Source organism: Adiantum capillus-veneris, chromosome 11 (genome assembly GCF_014529385.1).
Source record: "Adiantum capillus-veneris isolate H3 chromosome 11, ASM1452938v2, whole genome shotgun sequence".
Classification (NCBI taxonomy): Eukaryota; Viridiplantae; Streptophyta; class Polypodiopsida; order Polypodiales; family Pteridaceae; genus Adiantum; species Adiantum capillus-veneris.
In genome coordinates, this window is record NC_140941.1 from 53,920,167 (window position 1) to 53,945,155 (window position 24,989).

General features: G+C 44.9%; 1 protein-coding gene across 2 annotated transcripts in view; it reads right to left on the reverse strand.

The window, feature by feature from the left end:
• Positions 1-469: 469 nt before the first annotated feature.
• The window catches only part of LOC147447248 (synaptotagmin-2-like), a 76,206-nt gene continuing 51,686 nt past the window's right edge, over positions 470-24,989 (reverse strand). For both annotated transcript variants that reach the window (XM_086523098.1, XM_086523097.1), the window contains exons 6-12: positions 4,768-4,869; positions 4,600-4,674; positions 4,221-4,300; positions 3,885-4,128; positions 3,401-3,742; positions 3,140-3,271; positions 470-852 (exon numbers count right to left, since the gene is read on the reverse strand). In XM_086523098.1, coding sequence (XP_086379224.1) covers positions 724-852; positions 3,140-3,271; positions 3,401-3,742; positions 3,885-4,128; positions 4,221-4,300; positions 4,600-4,674; positions 4,768-4,869 — 1,104 coding nt within the window. In that variant the 3' untranslated portion in view covers positions 470-723. The remainder of the gene's footprint in view (positions 853-3,139; positions 3,272-3,400; positions 3,743-3,884; positions 4,129-4,220; positions 4,301-4,599; positions 4,675-4,767; positions 4,870-24,989) is intronic.

Sequence of the window (24,989 nt, forward strand, 5' to 3'; positions counted from 1 at the left end):
ATGTTTGAACTATGGATGCAACTTTTAGATAGGTAGCTCATTTCAGCCTTTAGATTTAAGCTTAATTTTATGTTGTCCCAAATAAGATATTTCATCCATTGTATCTACGAGATTCCCTTCATTGGATGTATGGGTTTCGTCTCATAGGCCACATGGCCTTTTAAAAACCTTAATATTCTCTCTCTCTCTCTCTCTCTCTCTCTCTCTCTCTCTCTCTCTCTCTCTCTCTCAAAAGTACAGTAAAAGATGCAGCTAGCTAGATTGCATATCATGCTTGTATACCCTATGCACATAGTCTTGCATTGCGAGCCCCTGGCAATAGAGCTCTATCCTTCATCACAAACATCATGCCGGGGCACACTACATCAAGTTTGTGTATGTGGCCACTGTTCCTTACAGTCAAAGATGTTGCATTTTCAAAGGCAAAGACCAAACAAGAACAAATTTTGATTTTTCTCAACTGAAGGCATAGACCAAACAAGAACAAGTTTCGATTTCTCTCAACTAAACCATCCATTAGAGCGAATAGACAAACACTCAATTACATAATCCAGCTACAATTGCTCGGAGATGCTACCCTGTTACACTAAAAAGAATTACGAAAACTTTCTGCGGTGGAGGTGTACGCAGAGTACAATTTACAAGTCTGAGGAGCAGTAGAACCTCCGCAAGACAGTAAAGAAGTATGCATACCAGTGTGGCATGTTAGCAACCACTCTCTCATCATCCTGATAACCACTGCAACTCAACTGTCACTTTCCCATTTTTGGAATCAATCAGCTGGTATTCCTGGTTTATCCGCTTGTTAGAGACCACATCTGCTAGATTGATGTCCACATAACCCAGTAGTTCCTGAAAGGGGGAAAACAGATAGGGAAGTCAATCGACACGCCTATTGAGCTGTCATCAACAGTAGCATCATTGACAATATCAAGCATCTGCATCTTCTCTACAAACGATGTATCACCCAAAGAAAGTTGTAATAACTAAGGAGAAGCCTTGGGTTAGGAAAAATGGTATGCATAGCAAATTGCTATTGCATCTTATTCAGCTAATGCTTTTTCTGTATATACCTGCTCCCAGTATCAAATAGCTGAGAAAGAAAATTCAGTAAAACTTAGTTGATCGATATCCCAGAATACTGGCGTTACAGCCACAGCCATAGCAGTAAAAGGAGTATGCATGAATCCAACAGTTGGTGGAAAAAGTTGTTAACACAGCTGATACTAGACATGGTGCTCAAGAATCCTGAACATTACGAAGGCAAGCATCATGAGAGAACGGGAACCTTTTAAGGAAGAAGACTCTTTGGAAGGGAAACGATAAGCTTGAGAAAAAGGGAACAGAACCCGGAGTGCCACATTATTTGCATGAATGTGTGTCTTCATATGGTTTTAAAAGAGGCATAATGTATACAAGGGGCATGCCACAGGGCTTGTTGGTGTTGGGAGGGCCAGGTTCAGGGCAGGTTAGCAATAGCTCCTTTTCTCATAATGATGTATCAGCTTTTGTATATGCAGCCTTGTCTGCAACAGCCCATGATGTACTAAATTTTTGCTCTCTCTAATACAATATACCTAGATGATTCCAGGATAAGCCCAGATTCACCCTTAAAGGAGAGTGCAAGATATAGAACGATGGTAGTCACCTACAAGACAATATAACCATCAGCTCCATCGTGCATAGTAATGATTAAATACCACGACATCCCCACTAACGTCACCAGTGCCCGATAGTGGGTGTAAAACTAGGTACTAACATATGCTCCCAAACACAACACACACCACACGCGCACACACATGAGCATGCATCAACACTAAGTTCAGCGTACTGAGTTTCTGTCGTGACTCCAGAGATCAAGAGCAGACTCGGCCATAATGAAGCCTAGCACTAAAAGAAGCATTAAATCGGAAAAAATAGCACAAAAAAGACATAGTTGATAGGGCATAAGCACCACAAAAGATAGAAAGAATTAGCAAAATATCAACTGGTCGTAACTCGGACGAAAACTTCACAATGTGAAGTTTGCATGTCCGCTATACGACCTAGATGAATCCAGGATAGCCTAGATTCACCCTAATACAAATCTCAAAAAGTTTTGATGGTAAAAAAGAGGTATAATAAAGAAAGAACCTTTCTTCATAGTGGTCATGACAATAGATGTGGTTGTCTTACATGAATCTAATTCAGAAGCATTGCTTACATCATCTCTCAAGTCATTCGGAAACGGGAACGGCTCTCTCTATGGAAGGCGTTCCCCGGTTCCAAGAGCTTGGAACAGCGTTCCCTTGTGATTATGGTTTTATGGTGCCTCGGCCATTGAAAAGGCTTCGTGACATTAGTCATTCTTTCGAATAAAAGCCTCTTCATTTCATATATGATGGCACCAAGCAAGCACGTAAATTGCTAACTCGTGCATACCAAAGTAGAAGCAGCAGCAAGCGACAGAACTTCCTTGGCAAGTGGCCTCATGCCCAACCTACCACTCTTCCTAGTGAGAGAAGTCTCTATAGGAAGTTTTTTAGCTCAAGAGCAATCTTTTCTAGGATAAGGTTGAAGAAAGACTCTTCAGACGTCCACCTCAGTCTTAAACGGGAGATCAGTTTTCCCAGCCTTTGTGCAGAAGTTCCCCCTTGACTCCATTGTAAGAACAGCACCATTTCTACACTGGGAAATGCAGTGTTTGCAGCTTTTGCAGCGCAAGCAAATCCAGTAAAAACCTCCAAACCTTGGGACGTCTTCTCAGCTCTGACAACCATTAGCATAATAAAAAAGGGATAGATGCCGTTTCAGGCCCTTCGCAACACTCATGGGAAGCCATAGGCTGCGGCCATAGAGCCATTGAAAACCCTTGATCTAATTTTTATTAGCTTATTAAAGATTCTAGTATTCTTCAGTGGCAACAAATTTTTGTGCCTTACAGGCTTCATCCTCCACAGTCCTACTAGCCCCTCTCAATGCATATTTTAAATTTCCAATGTCTTAGGTTTTTGCCTCCAAACTCATTTTTCTCCCTGCACTCCTTTTCTCGCAGATGGGTAAAGCAAAAAACTTACTTTTCACCACCTTGCAGGGACCAAACAACCTCCACAGAGCCACAACCAAAAAATTTAACATGCGATACAATATACAGCCTTACCTTCGGGTGTAGTCCCATGCTTGAACCTTTGCTCCAACATTCCACTCTGATTTTTCCACTTTCTGGGGGTTCGTCACACATGTATTCGAACTTCCCATCCGGCCACTTCGGATCTCTGTTCTTCTTGATAGGCTTCAGATTTTCAAACAAGATCATTTCACATCAGCAAGTAGATTTTGACCACTTTGCTAAGGTTGTGCTTATCTCACAGAAACAAGACAAGAAAGTTACTACACTTGAGAATAGGAGTCCAAGGATTACCTTTGTCTTATGTTCAATTCCTTTGAACAGGACTTTTGCAAATGGATTAGTATGATGCCTGCCTTCCAAATCCTCTGCTTCATGCACTGTCACAACTAAGCATCCTCCACCCTGTGGTGTTCCTTCTGGTGGTTTCTCAGTTTCATCCCCTTCAGGAATGACTTCATCATCTTTAAAAGGCTTATAGAGTGTGTCCAAAGTAATTGTTCCGCGAGGCTTTTGATTTGCAGGGTCGTTGTCATCCATGGTCTTTCTGATATTTAAGGTGTGAGTTTGTAACTGATCCGGAGTGAGTTTAGTCAGTGGAATAACCTGCATGCCCAAGAGATCATGTGCAGAAATCTGCATACCACAACACCCCTTACTTAAGTGTCAAAAATAAACAGGAATTGGTTTAGCAAAGGAAGAAAAGAGCTAAAGCTTGTTAAGCACTCTTAAAGAACAAAAGTTGCTGGAGTGTGAAAAGGATCTTTTAATTGATCACCTTTTCCCAGTCATAGATGTGCAGTTCCAAAGCTTGAGAATCAGGATTTTGCACCAAAAGTGTATGAGTCTCGTCCCAATCTGGATTCAGAGTCCCCATCCTCCTTTGTGTTTTCTTAGAAAGAGTTCCATCACCAAGAGACATTTTAACATATGGATCTGATTTTCCCATCAAATCTGCCTTCTTCAAATTCCTGCAGTTCTTTATGCTTACTTGAAGCATTCCCACAGGTTTGTTGAGGGGCCTGCAAGATCCAGCAACAAGGTTTTAAAAGTTGCCCAACAGAAGAAACCATCAAAGAAGAAAAACACTCATAGGAAAGTCTCAAAAGCTTACACTTTTGAGTCATCTAAGATTGGGACTTCCAAAAACTTGGGCCATAGATAAAGCTTAGCTACTTCCTCTTTAATAAGATCCTGTAAAACTAGCTTCAGCCATCAAGTAGCAAATGCACAAATGTAGAACATCGAACATACACTCAAATAGCTAGAACTTAAACAAACAATTCTTCTGGAACAGAGTGAGAATCATTAAAGACACCACACTGAAGAATGCTTAAAGATAAGTTACGGACAGATGGAAGTGTCTCAACCAAGCTCACCTCAATCATAGCTTTTACAAAGCTTTAACGGAGCTAATGGAAATCCTTTCCTCTTAAAGTGGTCTTACAAACTGAATATGCAGTTGAATACAGAAACAATTATAAAAAGAACACCTGAACAAAGCCATAAAGGCCTGGAATAGCCATCAAGTCTCCTCCAACCAGCTTCAAGCCAAAATCTATGTGTGGCTACAAAGTCATCACAAGAGCAGGAAGCCACTTGTTGGCATTGAAAGATGGAGTTCAATAACAAACACACCAATATAAATTTCAAAAACTAACCTTCTCCATCAAGGAAACAACTATCTTGGAAAAGCATGGAAAGATAGGAACCAGTGGCTTCAGAGTAACACGAGCAATCGCAAACACTTGCAAATCCACCAACTGAAACAAAAAAAACAATTCAATTAGCTGCGGCTACATAAAGCAAACACTTGGAAGTAGAGCAACTGAATTGAATAGAACAAACTCAGGGCACTGAGCAATAAAACTCATCCTTTTAGATAAAAAGGATAACATATGTTGTACTATATACTGTTCACATACACCGCCACAAAGTCCTTTTACTCGACAAAACAGACAGTGGATAAGACTTACATACTATTGGAATTAAAGGTGATGATATTTAACACGACAGCACAGTGGGTGAGGGTATAACGTATGGTCACGAAGTGGTTGAGTACGTAGAATCCTACGCATATCTGGGAGCCGTTTTTACAGCTAGAGGCAGCAGCTTTGAGACTTACACTAGGATACGCAGCCCTGCATGATCTCTATTACATGTTATCTATCAAGTGATCACTTTTATCAACCATCTGTGGGCTAAAAATTCTGTTTTGGGCTGTCCATTACCACCTAGACAGTAGGCCAAGCAGTTTCAGCATGGACCTGAGTCGTGTGAGACAAGCATTTAGCAACATGGTTGTTTGTAACTCAATGTAGCGATTGGATGCAATTTCTACTATCTCATACTCTCTTGATGTAATAGTTTTTTATTATGCACTAGTCAGAGCCATTATATGTGTGATTGGCTACTCTATGACAACAGGTTGCTTATCCGAGTGTTCCACCAGTTTATGGTATGCCCAGTTTTGTGAGCCTTATATGGTAATTTAACCTGCTCGTGGCAGTCAATGCATTTTGCATCGAATGCATTTCCTTTTGTGACCTCTCTTAGATGAAGGTTCCATTAGGAAAAATATTAACCCTTTTAAGGGCCTTTTGGGATTAAGGTTAATTAGAGGATAGGCAATAGGAAGAGGGTGGTGGACACACTCTATGGCCTCAAAATAGTAAGAGGACAAGGTAGTTTTACACTTCTTAATGGTCTCTTACCTAGTGAGAAGGTGCCATTAGTAATCCTGCACCTACTATTGGTATTTTAAACTTTGATAATGTGGCTAACAGCTTGTTGTTCGAGGAGATCATACACAAGTTTGTTGAACAAGACAAGCAGAATGCAACCAACGTGGAGGGGTAGAAAACATTTGAAGGGGAAGTCCCGTGAGAGTAAGTCTCATAGCAATCATAGTAAGTCGTAGTAAGTCGAGAGAGAAAAAAGATCTTCAATGCTATCAATACAACAAGAAGAAGCAAATTAAGAAGATTTGTTGGAAGTGGAAACGAGGAGAAGAAATATAAGCATGTTGATGGCAAGAAAGAGGACAAGGGTAAAGCCAAAGTCGAAGAGGTTAATGCATTTAGGAGTGTTGATGGCCATACCTTGTTTGCCTCTTCATTACGTGCATTTTTCCTGACGAGCAAAGAGGGCTCATTTACCAAAGATTGGACGTTGGATTCTCGTGCATCCTTTCGTGTTACTCTCGATAGATGAAGGTTCCATTAGAAGAAATATGAACCCTTTAAAAGCCCTTTGGGATTAAGGTTAATTAGAGACCAACCAGTAGGAAGAGGATGGTGGACACTATCAGAAATTGTTGACGTGTCAAGCCACTGAAGAGCAGAGCCTACTTGCAGATCCTAGCAGAGGGGCCTAAACCCTAGAAGCAGCAGGAGAAGTTTCACCAACTTGCAAAGTTTTGTCGAGTGGCCTACCAACTTGCGGGACCCCGTCCGATGGGCCCAAGTGACCTAAAGACATTAAAATAAAGCAAGACTACACACACACACACACTCAATCTTTTGCGTTTACTGTTGATGACATGACAGATGTACAGACGCCCGCAAAACGCGTTGGCATGCTGACGTGGCAGCCTGTACGGATTTTTGTGATTTACGTTGGGCAACTTTTAGTGACAATTTTTGAGGCCATATGCTTTTGAGTTTGAAGTTTTGCTTTTCATTGGCCAAGAGCCTTTAAATATGTGCAGAGGGCTCACTCTCTAATACGCTTCCGAGTGAAGGTGCAAAGCGCGAGTACCCGTCTCGTGTGTCGTCTATCTCTTTCAATTCAGTTGTTATTTGAAGTGCTTAAAGTTGTAGACTGTCCTTTCCCGTTGGCACGTAGTGCCCGTCTCCAAGACAGACACTCTCTATGCCCTCAAAATAGTAGAAGGATAGATAGATTTACACGTCTTAATGGTCTCTTACCTAGTAAGAAGGTGCAATTAGTAATTATGCACCTACTATTGGTATTTTGAACTTTGATGATGTGGCTAACATCTTGTTGTTCAAGGAGCTCAAACAGAAGTTTGTTCAACAAGACAAGCACAATGCAACCAACAGAGAGGAGTAAAAAAAACAATTCAAGGGAAATTCCCGTGAGAGTAAGTCTCATGGCAATCATAGTAAATCGAGAGAGAAAAAAGATCTTTAGTGCTATCATTACAACAAGAAGAAGCAAATTAAGAAGAATTGCAACAAGTGGAAAGAGGAGAAGAAGAAATATCAACGTATTGATGGCAAGAAAGAAGACAAGTGTAAAGCCAAAGTCGAAGAGGTTTATGCAATTAAGAGTGTTGATGGCGATATCTTGTTTGCCTCTTCATTACCTGCATTTTTCCTACCCAGCAAAGATAGCTCATTTACCCAAGATTGGACGTTTGGATTCTCGTGCATCCTGTCGTGTTACTCTTGATAGATGAAGGTTCCATTAGAAAAAATATGAACCCTTTTAAGGGCCCTTTGGGATTAAGGTTAATTAGAGGCGAGCCAATAGGAGGAGGGTGGTGGACACACTCTATGCCCTCCAAATAGTAGAAGGAGAAGAAGGTAGTTTTACACTTCTTAATGGTCTCTTACCTAGTGAGAAGGTAGGGGGTAGGCAAGGGAATGAGAGAGGAAGGACCCCTTGGAACCTCTAAGTTTCCCTTTTTTTTGGGCTGATATTTAAAAAACCTTAAAAGTTTGAAAATTTTGGAAGTTTTCAAACTCAAACTTACTTTCTTTAAAACCCCTCCAAACCTATTTTATGGTCAAAAAAACATTTTTGGACTTCTAAAAGTCAAAAACGTGCACCCAAAAACCCAAAAATTGAATAACTTTCAAAAAAAAATCAAAACATCATTTTCCAATCTCCAAAGCCCCCCAAACCTATCCCGTATGTCACTAAAAGGTGTATTTTTCCTGTTGCCTTCTTTAAATATGTACTACATATTTTTATTTAATTTATTTTTACTTGTTTTCCCCGAAACTCTTGAAAAGGTGCAAGTGGACATTGCATGGCCAGTGTGAAACGGCTGCGGCCGAACGGGTTTCTCACATCGAGAATCTAGTTCGGTCAATCAGAAACTGGCTAGGCCAATTAGCACTAAATTCTGATGAGTATGGAAGCATGTGTACGCCAAAATGGAATTTGGGCCACTCAGCAAGTCACAACTTTTTAAGTTGGTGGGTACTAGGAAATTAAACAAAAGGGGCAAACTGGACACATGGCAGTAGGAGAGCAACTTGCAAGCCAAAACACACTCCAAAAGCTCTTCCCAAGAGGGGGCGCCAAAAATTGAGAGTGGAGGCTGATTTTACTCATTGTGACTACAACGTGTGTGAGAGCAGTGGGTGCAGGTGATCACAACTTTAATGGAAAGCTTGCCTTCTTCCTTTGTCTCATGTAGCACAATGATTTGCTCTCGCACATCTCTCTCTCCCCTTTGTACAGAGGGGTAATGCCCCACTAGTTGGGCTTCGCAATTGACCATGTACAGTTCTGGGGGTTTTAAGCGCGTTTGCCAAGGCAAGAGCCTTCTAAAAAGGTACCGGATTAGCTAATTGCTAATCCCCCACAGGTGCGCACAGTTCCATCGCGAAGGATTGCGAAAACGGAGAGTTTTCTCACATGAAAACTCGTCCGATTCAAAGGGGCATGTGGGAGCACCTGAGACAGAAAATTACAGCCTGCTGTGTTTTTCTGCAAGTTTAGGGTTTCGCATCTAAACTGCAAGAGATCACCAGGGGAGCCTTGGAAAGGCCTTGGGATGCGTGTACAAGGTTTTGGGCACCCGACAGTGACAAAACAGAGAATTACAACACGATGAAATGGACCTGCAGCTCACCGGAAAGCTTCCAAAATGCAAGGGAATCTGTCCTAGAGGTGTAATTTTGACCTACACGGGTTTTGGCACCATTATGCTACCGAAATCAGGTTGGAAACCTGCAATTTCAGCCCTTGACAGGTTTGGACAGCTTGATGAGAGTTTGATCTAAGTGTTCGGATCATCTATTTCAATTTAATAAAGAAATACAGAAAGGGGCGCCAGTCTTTGGGGCCTACAGGGTGTCGGTCTTCGTGTGCACATTGATGATCTAGTCGTTGGATGCATCTGTGTTCTCTTTTCTTCTCAATGCTCTGTGTAAAGTTAACAGGTAATTGAATTAATTCCACCCTCTATTGTGTACTGGCCGGTTATATCGTACTTAAAAATTGAATCTCTCTCTCTAGAACCCATTTCCCAAGCCCTCCTTTGCTACAACCATCACACTCACCCTCTCTCCAACACTCTCTCTACTACCGTCTCCACTAGAGCACCAAGCAAGCTCCTCTTGCTTCTCTCCTCCTTCCACCTCCCATTGCCACACCAAGCAGGTCATCCACCTCCTATCTCCATTGCAGCACGAGGCCAAGCTCCTCTCCCTTCTCTCCCTCCCACCTCCCATTAGCACACCAAGCAAGTTCATTCCCCTTCTCCCACATGCATTGTAGCACCAAGCAAGGTCCTCCTCCTCCTACTACTTTCGTTTACACACATGGCAAGCTCTATGTAATGTGCACCGAAAGTGAATGATGTGTATGGCTCAGGATGAGTAAATAGTAAGTGCTCAAGGTTCCTTTTACTTAGAGAAAGGGAGAGCCTTCCTCGACTTAATGAGAGTAAGTGTGCAATGAACAAACACAAAAGTGGAATGCAACTATGAGTGACTGTGCAAGAGAGTGCTAGAGAGAGAGAAGAGAGGACACCACATGGCATCCCAAACCCCCCTCCAAGGACCCCCCTCTCTATTGCTAGAGAGGTATTTGCTTTAGATTGCACAAAGTCTAGTACAACGCTTCTAGATGATGTGGTACTTGATGATGAGTATGTCGACGACAACGATGGAGACTATGACGATGACGACAAAGGTGTTGTCGTCAAATTTGGGATCTGTGACGATGGCGACAAAGGTGTCGTTGTCAAGATAGGCATCTGCGATGACGATGTCGACGACGACGATGGTGTCAACCACGATGGCGTCAAGGCTGAAAATTGAAAACACTAGATGCTCTGCTGGGGATCTACTATTGTGGCGGTACTGCGGCCTGGATTTGCAACCGCTTCGCTGAGCTAGGGCTGAAATGCAAAAATGCTGGCTGATCTGGCTGAAATCTGAAAACGCTAAACTGATCTGCTGAAATCTGAAAATGCTAGGCTGATCTGGGTCTTGACGGGAAAACTGGCAAGGATCTGCAGCCGGGTGGGAGCGGGTTCTCACAAGGCCAAGGGCTGAAAACTAAAAGCACTGGCAGAACTAGCTGAATCTGCAAACGCTAGGCTGATCTTGTAAGAAAACGCTGGGGCAAGCTATCTGGTCGCACTCTGCACTTGTGCACTGAGTCTGTCTTCTATCTTCTGCTTCTACTGAGTGCCCACTAGGTTTCACTAGGTTTCTTTTATAATTTCTTAGCAATTTGCCCTACCTACTTTTCCAACAAAAGTTACTTATTAATAAATAAGTGAAAAATGTGTACTTTGGCAAAAAGGGTTCTATGCTCTAAAAATGCTCATGCTTGGTACTGTATCATGATACTAATGATCCTGGGTTGTGCAATCAGAGGGTATGCAGCTACTCTAAGTGCCTGGACATGCATGGCCTACGTATAGGCTCACAAAGGTGCCAGAACACTTCCTAGGCTTCCTAAACCCTAGCAATAGGAACAGCTTCTCCACGTACACATAGGGTTAGGAAAGATGGTGAGATACATATCGTTTCTAGGATACAATGATTGTATCCCATCGTTTCTAGGATACAATGTTTCGTAAGATAATCCGTGGCAATGATTTCATACTCAAATGAGAAGAAAATGCACAAGATCCCTCTCAAAGAGGTTGAGATGAGTAAGCCTTAAGGTTACCTTTAATGATGGTACGTCATCCGTTCATGAGTGTCGACAACAAGCTGTCTAAGCGCCACATAGAGAAAAAGAGTGCAGAATTACACTCCAAATAGCTCTGACCATGCACAAAGTAGGCGCACTTCATCGAGTAGTACTAGAAGGCCGATAGGATAGCCAGGTCCACGCGCAACATTGACAGGGTCAACAAGTTTGTAGGCCGTAGAACCAGCCTAGACTATATTATGTTGACAAATTGTGGGCCATGTTACAAGATGACAAGCATAAGTGGGGGAGTGCTATGATATAAGAGATGAATTCTTTCTAGAAGAATCAGAATTGGAACTTAGTACCTTTGCCATAGGGGAAAAATGTTTTGCCGTATAAATGGGTTTACAAGTTCCCACATTGTCAAGGGATTATGGGCTATGGGTAGAGATCCAGAGGTTACATACCTTGTATAAATGTCCAGAGCTTGCTTAAAGGCACATTGCTCTTTAAGAGGGAGGATTTTGGAGTTAAAGACCAATGTGCCTTTGGCCACTTGCCACTATGGCCGCCCACCCGCACACTAACAATTACATTCATGATCCATAATATACAATAAGGAGTCATCTACAATGTTGCAGTCGTTGCAAGAAGCGCTCCACCCATCTCTCTCTCTCTCTCTCTCTCTCTCTCTCTCTCTCTCTCTCTCTCTCTCTCTCTCTCTCTCTCTCTCTCTCTCTCTCTCTCTCTCTCTCTCTCTCTCTCTCTCTCTCTCTCTCTCTCTCTCTCTGCCGGATGGTGGCTATGGTCGGGTGGTTCGTCCGACGTGTATCTATAGGCGGTAATGGTAGCTGGGAGATCCATTCTCCTCGTTCGTTTCACATAGGAGGCATGTCCTGGCCTCTGTTGTATCTCCCAGTCTCGATCCGCAGCTGGTGTGAAGATGTGCGTATCTGACCAATAGCACATCGTATCCCATGAGACAAGTGTGTGTCCATGTATCTAGGTCTCGTCACAAGACCGTCTTCTGAGAGAGAGAGAGAGAGAGAGAGAGAGAGAGAGAGAGAGAGAGAGAGACCCGTACTGGGGCCAGCGTCCGAGGACGTAGGCGTGCACCTGTAAGACCGAGCGTCCCATACCACCCGACCTCACCTCCTCGAGGTGACCTCGCGCACTCCTAGCCTCGCGGGCTAACCACTGGCACTCTGCCAGTGGGGGTCGATAACTCCAAATGAGGCCTCGGCCTCCCTTTTATAATAATGGCTGGCCACACTGGCCGGGTTAACACTACGTCCGCCTGGACACTGGACGCCCATCCCGACGGCATCTAGGCTAGATCCCCTCTCCTGTGAGTGGGACATAACATACTTTCCCCCTTAAGAACCATTGATGTCCTCATCAATGAAGTGGGGATACTGAGCCTTCAAAGCTCTAACAGGTTCCCAAGTAGCAAACCTTTCAGATTGACCCTTCCATTTAATTAAGTACTCGTCATAAGCCTTTTGGCGCGAATGACGGATACGATGATCTAAAACTGCTTCTGGTTCTCGAGGAATATACTCAGTTTGCATATCTTGCCAGACATTTTCCTTGATAGGCACAACAACATCGGCTTCGCCCAATTTTGCTTTAAGGCGGCTGACATGAAATACTGGATGTACACTAACATCCGAAGAAAGAGCCAGTTTGTAGGCAACTTGGCCAACTTTCTTTGTGATCAAGAACGGACCAAAATATATAGCTGAAAGCTTATAATGCTTTCCCGTTCGCATAGTCTTGGAATCCTTGGGTATCTTCAGATAGACCCATTGTCCCACATCTAGAGTCCTTGGAGATCTCTTTTGATTAGCATAAGTAGTGACTCGATCACGAGCCGTCCTTATACTATCCTTAGCCAATTCGAGCATTTCTTGCATGTCATACAGGAAATCACGAGCTTGGCGTTCCTTGACTTTCTCTAAGCCAATAGCAATTGGGGATTTAGGCTCAAATCCATACATCAGCATGAACGGGCTAAATCCAATGGCAGAATGCTTGCTACTATTATAGGCAACTCTAACTGTGGAAGATACCTTTCCCAATCAAATTGCCTGTGAGAGACATAGGCTCTCAACATGTCCTCTAATGTTTGATTCATCCTCTCAGTTTGTCCATCGGACTCAGGATGGTCAGAAGACGACATACTCAACTTCGTCGGAAGGTGAGCAAAGACATCTCGCCAAAATCGGCCAATGAACTTAGTATCTCGATCACTGACTATATCTTCTGGGAGACCATACAACTTATAAAGTTGATCGACAAATAAAACCGCCAACTCATGGCTTTTTACTGTCGACTTCGTTGGTATAAACTTCGCCATTTTTGTGAGTCTATCGACCACAACCCAAATAGCGTCATTGCCCCAACTAGTATTTGGCAAACCAACGATGAAGTCCATGGAAATACTCTACCACTTGGCATCTGGGATTTCCAATGGATGTAGCAGGCCAGCTTTCCTAAGGCGCTCTGCCTTATTGACCTGACACTCAGCGCATCTCTTCACATAGCTCTCTATGTAAGAGCGCATCCTTGGCCAATAGAAATATCGCTTGACCAAAGCCAAAGTTCTCTGGATGCCTCGGTGCCCAGCGCTAGGAAAATCGTGGCATTTCGCACAAAATCCTTTGTCGAATCTCATCGATTCCGGCACGCAAACTTTACCATTTCTGAACAATAGTCCACCTCTAATGGAATATTGTTGCTATCTCGTAGCTCCAGCACGACTCGCTTGAATCTCCAGACCACCCAAGCCTGTATGCGAGTCATGCCTCGCTTCGACCTCGTTCCATATCTTGCCAAAATCGCCATCGGAACGACATAGCCCTCAGAGAGAGAGAGAGAGAGAGAGAGAGAGAGAGAGAGAAATCCGTCGAGATTTCAGCCATAGACAAGGCATTAACCTCAAGAATCCTGCTGAGTGCATCGGCAACTCGATTGCTGGATCCTTTTCTATAACGGATCTCAAAGTCAAACTCTTGCATAAGCTCAACCCATCTAGGCTTCCGGCCTCTGAGATCACCCTGATCACAGATATAGTGCAAGGAATGATGATCTGTCCATGCAACAAACGTAGAGCCATACAAGTAGTGCCGCCATTTCCTCAGGGCGTGGACTACGGCGTAAAGCTACTTTTCATACGTTGGATAACGCATCTCAGCGTCAGAAAGCTTCTTACTTTCGAACGCGACAGGACGTCCATCATGGCATAATGCCGCACCAATAGCATAATCACTAGCATCCGTTTCAACCACAAACGGTTTGCTAGGATCCACAATGTGTAATATTGGCACAGTAGTCACCAAGTGCTTTAGTGTCCGAAAGCTCTCGTCGAGACGCTCATTCCAGACAACAGAGGGATTACCTTTACGATGAGGACCCGAAGTCTTCGGCCCTTTCACCCCTCCTTTTAAAAGATGCGTAAGCGAAGCAGCAACTTTAGAGTAATCCTTGATAAACTTGCGAAAGAATCCAGTAAAGCCTAAAAAGGACTTTACTTGGCGTACATTCTTCAGAATGGGCCAATTTCACACTTTATCCAACTTTTCAGGGTCGACGCGAATTCCATCGCGAGTAATGATGTGACCCAAGTACAGAAGCTCTTTCTTAAAGAATTCACACTTAGAAGCCTTAGCGTAAAGCTTCTCAGTTCTCAGTACTTCAAGAACAGTGCATATATACACTAGGTGCTCAAACAAACTTCGGTTGTAGATCAAGATATCATCAAGAAATACAACAATGAAGTTGCCTAAAAATGGTCTCAGCAGATCATTCATCATCTGCTGAAACATAGCTGGAGCATTGGTCAAACCAAAAGGCAAGACCAAAAATTCGTAGTGACCATAATGCATATGGAAGCCTGTCTTAGGAATATCTTCCAACTTGATCCGTATCTGATGATAGCCTAATCGCAGGTCTATGTTCGTAAAATACAACGCTCCATGGAGCCGATCTATCAGATCGTCCATGCGCAGGAGCGGATGCTTGTCCTTGACAATGAGCTTATTCAACCCCTTGTAATCCACGCAGAAGCGCATAGTGTTATCCTTCTTTCGAGAAAGTAGCACCGGCGCTCCCCACGGGGATTTGCTAGGCCGAACAAAACCCCTGTCGAGAATATCCTTCAGCTGTCGCTCAATCTCGTCCTCCTCGGTTTTGCTAAACCAATAGGGTTGCTTTGAGAAGGGCTGACTACCAGCCACCAACTCAATGCCATGATCTACTCCTCTCGAAGGCGGCAAGCCAGAAGGTAGATCATCAGGAAAAACATCCTGGAAATCAGTCATGATTTCTCGAAAAGGTTGGATTGTCAGAATCCCCAAGTTCAACAAAAGAACATGAAACATTTTTACGAAATTCACTGACAGAAGTACCTAAGCACTAATGAATCAAACCAAGCAGATGGTACACATTGATAAAAGTCAACATCAGAACACTTTATTTCTTTATACATTTCCAAAGCAGTAACAAGTGGTATTGCAAAACCATTATTTACAGACTTCTGATTACAAAGCGACACAGATACATGAGGCATGTTCTGCTTAACAAAAACAAGAGAGTGATGTACATAGTCTATATACAATGAGTCTTGTTTATCATAAAACCATGGAATTCCTAAAATAACATCTGCTCTATCCAGGCGCATGATGTGGAAATCCAGGTTCTCTTTGTAATCAGCTAGCTCGAGTGACAAGTCTGGAACCATCCGATTCCATACATCCGTATCCACGCCACGAACCATCTTCACGCGATACTCATGGTCATTGTCCCGCGTCCCCAGGCTCAGTTTCTGCACCAATTTTGCATCCACAAAATTGTGTGAGCTTCCACTATCAAGGAGTACGATATTGATCTTCCCGGGAAAACGGAGAAGATCGTGCTTATCAAACACTTTGGTGCTAAAAGTACAATTAGTGCATGAACTGTGCGCTAAATGATGGATTTCAACTTGAATGACATCAGAGTTACCTGAGATCTCGTGAATCTGAACCGAAGGACGACCTTGCGGTTTTTGCGTCTTCTTCTTCTTGGGGCAATCCTTGATTTGGTGACCCGTCTGGCCACATCCGAAGCAAGTCCCCTTCTTCACTGCATCAGCAACTGAAGCATTTCTGGCTTTCTTCTTCTCCTGAGAAGATCTCGGCGGTGATTTGTACTTATGCTGGAATCGGGGTCGCTTCCTCGAAGCACCCTCATCAGATTGATGGTCTGCAGTTCTTTTCTTCTCATAATTCGCTTCATTTATCAAATGGAACGTCCTGGCCTTTGCCACTACATCCTCGACATCAGTCGGGGCTTTGTCCTTAATTAAGGCCCAACAGTAATCCTCATGCAATCCCAGCAGATACATGTGCACAGTGTGCGTAGAATCCACCTTGCAGAAGGTGAACGCCTCTTTGAAAGCTATCGTATATTTATCACAAGACGGAGTTTTCATCGAAAGACTCTGTAGTTTGGCGTAAGCTTTCAAAGGGTCCATTTTGCGAAATCCCTCTAGAATTTTACACAAAAGTCAGCCCACGGGGTCGTAGGCTTCTCTATCATGTCACGCCACCAGGTAAACGCCTTACTGCGCAGATAGAGAGGAATCGTCTGAATCCTCGTTCATCATGCTCCCCACGAAGATCAAAGTATGCGGTCCATTGGTGCAGCCAGTTATTCACGGCCAGTTCCGTACACTCCTCTTCACCTGAGAAATTTGTAGTCTTGTACGGAATTGTGGCAGTTGGACCACCCTGCGAACGCCCAAAAGCAACAATTTGCATCCGCAATTGCTGGAGATGGGTTTCACCCTCGGAAATACGCGCAGTCGTCGACTGAGCCATATTTTCGAGAGTAAAGAGTCGGGAACTGAGTCCTTGCACGACCCCTTCGAGAGAGGCCAAGCGAAGGTTCGTCTGAACGTTCGCGTTTTCCAAAGTGGTAACACGCTGGTCGAAACTCTGGAAAGTACTTGTAATCCATGTATAGAGAGCATGCGTGAATGGAATCTGGATGTTACCTGGCGCGTCGTCACGCTACACATCTGAGCTGGAGGAATCCATGGCGAAGTGCGTGAAAAACTGGAAGTTTCACGCGAAACCGGGCCTTTTCTGCACTTTTCGATCGCGAAAAGTTGAAGTGCGAGGAGCTCTACGCGTCGGCGTGAGCGTCTGAAGGCGAGCAGGTGATGGCGGGAGCGCAGGAGCACGAGAGCGCGAGCAAGTGAGAGAGATGAAGCGCGAGAGAGAAGCAGAAGACTTGAGAAATGAATTCTCTGTAAGCTCTGTAAATGTCTGTAAGTGAGTTTTTTAATGAAGTACAGATTTCAGACCTATTTTTTAAAAAAGGTCCAAATTTAGAAGGGCTTGGCCATGACTTAAAATAAGGGTGTCCCCCCTTTTTTAAAAAAAACCCAGCGCTAACTCAACCAGCAGCGTAAAATAAACCAACGCAAGGTCTCCAGTGAAGGCTAAAAAAATCCAGCGTTGGGCTGCTGTACAGAGGCCGCGTGGAGGTGGAGAGCGAGCGCATGCATGTAGAGTTGGGAAAAAAAACTTGCTCGTGCCCGCGTATGCCATACACGCGATGAACTGCCAACCAAGCACACACGCTGGAAAAACGAACCTCCACGCTGGCTCTTCCTCTGCAGCAGGTCTTTCGCTTACTCACAAATGAATTCACTTTGTGCTTACAGAGAGAGGTATCTCCCCCCCCCCCCCCCCCCCCACTCTCTCTCTCTCTCTCTCTCTCTCTCTCTCTCTCTCTTACACGGGTGGAGATCACTAGACTCATTCGTCAGGACCTGATCCAGCTCGACACCAGGAGGACATGGATAGAGCCGCCTCAGGAGTTGAGCACGAAGATGGCTTTCTATAGAGAGCATCTTCTCCACCTCACAGGAGATGGGTTTGTGATTCGACCCAGCTACATGGACACACATATGTCTCATGGTTTGCGTTGTGCCATTGGTCAGATACGCACATCCTCACATCAGCTCGAGATTGAGACTGGTAGATTCAGAGGGATACCAGCAGACAGCAGGATATGCCGATTATGCCAGAGAGAGCCAGAGACAGAGTTGCACTACATATGTCATTGCACAGTGTTCTATGAGATACGGGGGCGTTTCCACTGCTTATTCAGAGAGGGTTTTGGTCCTCTATCTAGGGTCATGAGTTATGAGGATCAGAGATGTCTTGGACTATATCTACTTGAGTTACACAGGTATAGAGACACTTTACTGGGGAGAGCTAGAGAGAGGCAGTCCCAGAGACACATTACAGATTTCTTTTCACTAGATATGGGACAGCCAGAGGAGCAGCCACCACTGCAGAGCTCGTCCCACACTCATTCGACCACTACTGGCACTCTCATCGACCGAGCATTGGAGCTACAGAGATACAGACGACCGCGACTGAGGAGAGGAGCTACACAGCATCGACGGAGACTACAACAGAAGATTCGAGCCATACTCTCTCGACATCCAGAGTGCAGATGAGGATGGATCCTCACCATTTCTTCCATCTTTGTTTCACACACTGTTACATCCAGTTTACCGGGTACCTATTGTATCAGCTGCTACACCCACGTAGTTTTAGATTGTAGTAGTAGTAGTAGTATTTTGTTCCACTTCTAGTTCTTTTGTACCCAGACATGGTATTAGATTCACTATTTTGTAACTGATTGGTCTCATAGGTCATTTTGGCCTTTTGAAGACGTTAATATAACATTTCATTTCATTTTCATTTTCTCTCTCTCTCTCTATGCTTCGCATAGAAGAGAAGGAGATTACAGAGAAAGTTTAAAGAGGATACTGCATGCTGAATTTTAATCTAAAATCAGCCACTTAATGAGTAATTTACCGATTTCATCAAAAACTAGTAAAATCAATAAGTAATCCTCCAATTTTCAATAGTTTCACCTGCCAATTTGCTGATTTTTATCAAAAATCAGCAGCATAGTACTAATTTACACCTGCAAACATACTCATGAGAAGAAAATGATCAATTAAACAATTATATCATCAAAAATTATATGAAATAAAGATTATCCGACTCGAACCTATCCGTAGGTGTGCACACAGTCCCTCGTGCAACCAAGCCGGCTCTGATACCATGAAACGAACGAGGAGAATGGATCTCCCAGCTACACAGACCGCCTACAGATACACGTCGGACGAACCACCCGACCATAGCCACCATCCAGCAGCTCCCCCGTGCTGGGGCCAGCGCTCGAGGACGTAGGCGCGCACCTGTAGGACCGAGCGTCCCATACCACCCGGCCTCACCTCCTCGAGGTGACCTCGCACACTCCTAGCCTCGCGGGCTAACCACTAGCACTCTGTCAGTGGGGGTCGATAACTGCAAATGAGGCCTCGGCCTCCCTTTTATAATAATGGCCGGCCACACTGGCCGGGTTCACACTACGTCCGCCCCAACTTTGGACGCCCATCCCGACGACATCTGGGCTAGATCCCCTCTCTTGTGAAGCGGGACATAACACTATGTGACCTGGAGCCTGAGACAGAGTTGCACTATACATGTCATTGCCCCGTCTACTACGAGATACGCGGAAGCTTCCACTCCTTGTTCAGAGAGGGCTTCGGACCACTCTCTAGAGTCATGCGGTACGAGGATCAGAGATGCTTGGGTCTGTTTTTGCTCGAGCTGCGTAGACACACAGAGAGCTTGATGAGAGGAGAGGCCAGCCAGTCTCAGAGACGGATCACAGACTTCTTTAGAGCAGACACTGGACACCCGAAGGAGCTACTACCACAGAAGAGCTCGCCGCCTCACACTGGAGGAACACTGATCGACCGAGCTAGGGAGATCCAGACGCCCACGACTGTGGAGGACTACACAGCATCGACGGAGGTTGCATCAAAGGATTCGGATCACTTTGGCCCAATATGCACGACGCCCGGTCAAGCTATTGACCATGGAGAAGATTGATGAGATCCACCAGCGAGACCGATGCTGGATCTTTTGTGATCTGTGATTTAGCTATCCCACCTAGCTGGATCTTTTGTGATCTGTGATTTGGCTATCCCACCTATCTGCTTAGATCACACCTAGTTGTTTCAGATTCCATAGTATTTTATTTTGTCATTTTATTTTTGTCATTGTCATTTTTGTTACTCTGACTTTGTATCAGATCCACCACATTGTAACTCTTTGGTCTCATAGGTCATTCTGGCCTCCTGAAGACGTTAATATAACATTTCATCTCTCTCTCTCTCTCTCTCTCTCTCTCTCTCTCTCTCTCTCTCTCTCTCTCTCTCTCTCTCTCTCTCTCTCTCTCTCTCTCTCTCTCTCTCTCTCTCTCTCTCTCTCTCTCTCTCTCTCTCTCTCTCTCCAGCTAGGCCCCCCATTAGTGGTGGAGGCGCTCACCAGATCAGTCTCCTTCATAAACCGCACATGGGAACTTCCTAGAGACAGATATGCTCGCATTGCACTTGAGTCCTCTCGACAGTTAGCCATGCAAAGAGATACAACATGCTGGTATGGGGAGATGGCATCATGGTTTCAGGCGCATGGGGTCAGCATAGACAGGCTGCCACCATTCCAGTACTCATTGGATGCACCATCTCTCACTCTTACACAGTCAGAGATCACCAAGCTCATCCGCCAAGACCTGACGCAGCTAGACACCAAGAGGACAAGGATACAGCCAGCACAAGAATTGGGCACGAAGATGGCTTTCTACAGAGACCACCTTCTCCAGCTTACGGAGAATGGTTTTGTGACGAGACCCAGATACATGGACACCCACTTGTCTCATGGGATACGATGTGCTATTGGCCAGCTACGCACATCTTCTCACCAACTGCGGATTGAGGCTGGGAGATTCAGCAGAATACCAGCAGAGGCCAGGACATGCCCCTTGTGTGACATGGAGCCTGAGACAGAGTTGCATTATACATGCCGCTGCCCCGCCTACTACGAGATACGAGGCCGCTTCCATTGCTTGTTAAGAGAGGGCTTTGGACCACTCTCAAGAGTCATGGGATACAAGGATCAGAGATGCCTGGGTTTGTTCTTGCTCGAGCTGCGCAGACATAGAGATAGCTTGATGAGTGGCGAGGCTAGCCAGTCTCAAAGACGGATCACAGACTTCTTCAGAGCAGACACGGGACAGCCGCAAGAGCCACTCCCACAGCAGAGCTCCCCCTCGTCTCACACCAGAGGCACACTGATCGACCGAGCGATTGAACTGGGGAAATCCAGGCGCTCACGACTGCGGAGGACTACACAGCATCGACGGAGGCTACGTCAGAAGATTCGGAGCACTCTGGCCAAGCATACACGACGCTCGGTCAGACTACTAACCATGGAGGAGATTGATGAGATCCGCCAACGACCGATGCTAGATCTCCTATGATTCAGCTATCCCAGCAAGCCGCCCATTTTTGCTTAGTTCACATCGACCAGTCTAGGATCCCATAGTATATATCTTTGTTTTGTACTGTTGTTATTTTGTTACTCTGACTTTGTATCAGATCCACCACCTTGTAACTTTCTGGTCTCATAGGTCACTATGGCCTTTTGAAGACGTTAATATAACATTTCATTTCATTTCATTTCTCTCTCTCTCTCTCTCTCTCTCTCTCTCTCTCTCTCTCTCTCTCTCTCTCTCTCTCTCTCTCTCTCTCTCTCTCTCTCTCTCTCTCTCTCTATATATATATATATATATATATATATATATATATATATATATATATATATATATATATATATCTACTTGAGTTACACAGGTGTAGAGACACTTTACTGGGGAGAGCTAGAGAGAGGCAGTCCCAGAGACACATTACAGATTTCTTTTCACTAGATATGGGACAGCCAGAGGAGCAGCAACCACTGCAGAGCTCGTCCCACACTCATTCAACCACTACTGGCACTCTCATCGACCGAGCATTGGAGCTACAGAGATACAGACGACCGCGACTGAGGAGAGGAGCTACACAGCATCGACGGAGACTACAACAGAAGATTCGAGCCATACTCTCTCGACATCCAGAGTGCAGACGAGGATGGATCCTCACCATTTCTTCCATCTTTGTTTCACACACTGTTACATCCAATTTACCGGGTACCTATTGTATCAGCTGCTACACCCACGTAGTTTTAGATTGTAGTAGTAGTAGTAGTATTTTGTTCCACTTCTAGTTCTTTTGTACCCAGACATGGTATTAGATTCACTATTTTGTAGCTGATTGGTCTCATAGGTCATTTTGGCCTTTTGAAGACGTTAATATAACATTTCATTTCTCTCTCTCTCTCTCTCTCTCTCTCTCTCTCTCTCTCTCTCTCTCTCTCTCTCTCTCTCTCTCTCTCTCTCTCTCTCTCTCTCTCTCTCTCTCTCTCTCTCTCTCTCGGGGTAGCAGTAGATCATGCCCTCCTCACGTTTACCGTCCCATTCCGATTCAGCACAGCTCGAATGGCACAGACATCTACACATACCCGATACACTTTTACTTCGGAGACTGATTCTGTTTACATAGATGGTATCTACAGACGCTTATGTACAGAAGATCCGGGGAGACCTCTAGAGGAGCTGACCTATATATAGACAGATACACTACAGGATGCAGCAGCAGAGGCATACCCACACACTGAGCCTGGGTAGCGACAACCTTCTAGGAGCATACCCCACGATAGCTGGTATGACGAGGAGTGCAAAGAGACTAGAGCCCAACTTTAGAGGAAGGTACTTCTAGGAGTCATTACTCACAAGCAATTACAGACTGCTTCTCGGTGTTTGGTACCACGGAAGAAGAGGGCGTTTCTAGATCAACTAGAGCAAGATTTATAACAGTTGTTTTTTTTAGCCAGGATTCAAGCGAGGTATGGCGACTCTTCCATGAGCACTCTCCCCCACCAGTCATCGCTTCTACGGAGGTATGGGTCAGTATGCATCATCTCTCTACACAGTCTCAGGGCAACCACGTCTTCCAAATCCGTCAAAGCCATGCCCACACACATGTGCTTTCTTTACTGTCGAGATGGTAAAGAAAGCCATTGGCATGATGAAGACTAGGCGAGCATATGATCATGATGGCCTGGTTGCAAAGCATTTTATACATGCCAAAGAACTGCTTGCAGAGCTTCTAGCAATGATGTTCAACTGTCCCATGTGCAAGGGCCTACCTGATACTTGGAGTTTGTCCACTATCGTACCTATCTTCAAGGCACGGGACCCTATGGAGCCTGGGAATTACCGCAATATCATGATTGGAGACACATTGGCACAGTTGTACGCATCCATCCTTGAGCAACAATTGAGTAGATGGGCGAAGAGAGAGGGTGTACACGCAGCACGACATGCGGGTTTTAGGAGAGGTTTCTCTACTCTTAATCATATTCTGACACTCAAAGCCATTATTGAGGGGAGAACACATGGGAGACGGCTCTATTGTTGCTTTGTGGATTTCCGCAAAGCCTTTGATACATTGCCCAGAGCTAGATTGATGCACAGACTGCAGGAGATGGGAGTACCCAAAAAGTTGATTTGGGTATCATGGCTCTATACAAGTCAATAGTGGGGCATGTACGCACTCCAAAGGGGAATTTTGATTTGGTTCACTCCACTATTGGGGTGAAACAGGGTTGCCCGCTATCTCCTACACTATTTGGCATGTATGTGGATGAGGTTTCTGACTACATTGAGAGGGATGGTGATAGAGGAGCACAATTGGCAAGGACATGGATCCCACTATTGTTATATGCTAATGATATTGTGTTGATTTCTCACTTCGCGGAGGGGATGCACCGTCATTTAAATGCTTTGTATGTCACGTTTGTGACTTAACTACATTACAATACTTACTCGTTGATGCAGCTACGCGAAGTGCCATGCCAAGGAGGACCCCTACGCTTGGATGGTTGTGACTCTTCGCTCAAAGGACATGCCTCTTCGCCAAAAGCCACACTCCTTCGACGACTGGTCACACCCCTTCGCTCTACGGGTGCGACTCTTCGCCCAATGGTTGCAGCTCTTCGCCGAAAGGATGTGTCTTTACGTCTAAACTCCTGTCTCTTCACCAAGAGACTTGTCTTTTCATTTGTGTCTATTCGTCTCCTATATAAGGAGCCCTTGTATCACACATTCAATCAATCAAACACAGAGTCTTCTAAGTCTTGTCTCGAGTACAGTTCAGTTGCTTAAGTCTTAATCATGAGTTTAAGTACTTAATTAAGGATTAGTACCTAGAATCCTCACAATGGTATCAGAGCAAATTTTTTCTCGGGACCCGAAGGTTGTGAGCCTCTCACCCTCACCGCTACCCTCTCCCCCCCCTTCCCGGAGTTGTATGGAAGAAGGAGAACGAATGAAATCCCCAAGATTTTTACCTCTTTTCCCGCCGCACATGTGTTAAATTACCACTTTCGGGCAACACTAGTGTAATGCAAGATGCTCTCTTAAAGTCTCGGAGGTTCAACATGGCATTGATGGCGGTGCCCTGTCCCGTGTGACGCGTGGAGGTACTCAAACTAGCCCCCCCATGTCCCTTTTACCCTCTCGGAGCCTCTCCAAGTGATGCACCCCTTCGAAAGGACACAACTTTTAAAACATGCCCTTTCACATGGAAATGACCTTTTTCTTTAAAAAAAAGTGACCCTCAACTTTTTAAAAAAAACCTAACCATTGGGCACCCTCTCCTACCTCAAAAAACGGAAAAAAAGAATTTTATTTTTTTTTCAGCCCCCCCCCTTTGACGTGCGAGCATATCAGCCCCTCCCCTCTTCGATTGCGCGCAAGAAACCAACCCCCCTTCCCTTCCTTGGGTGCGCCCCATCACCGCCCCCCCCCCCCCCCCCCCCCCCCCCCCCCCCCCCCCCCCCCCCCCCCCCCCCTCGCAGGTGATGTGGGCTCACGGTGTGCTCTCGAAGGCGGATTTGCATGGCTGTCCAGAAATTACAGCAGCAAAATACTTCAATTTTCAGCACCGAATGAGCTTCTTCTTCGCCACTTTTACCTCCCAGGAGTGATGGTTATTAATCTCCCTTTCTAATGC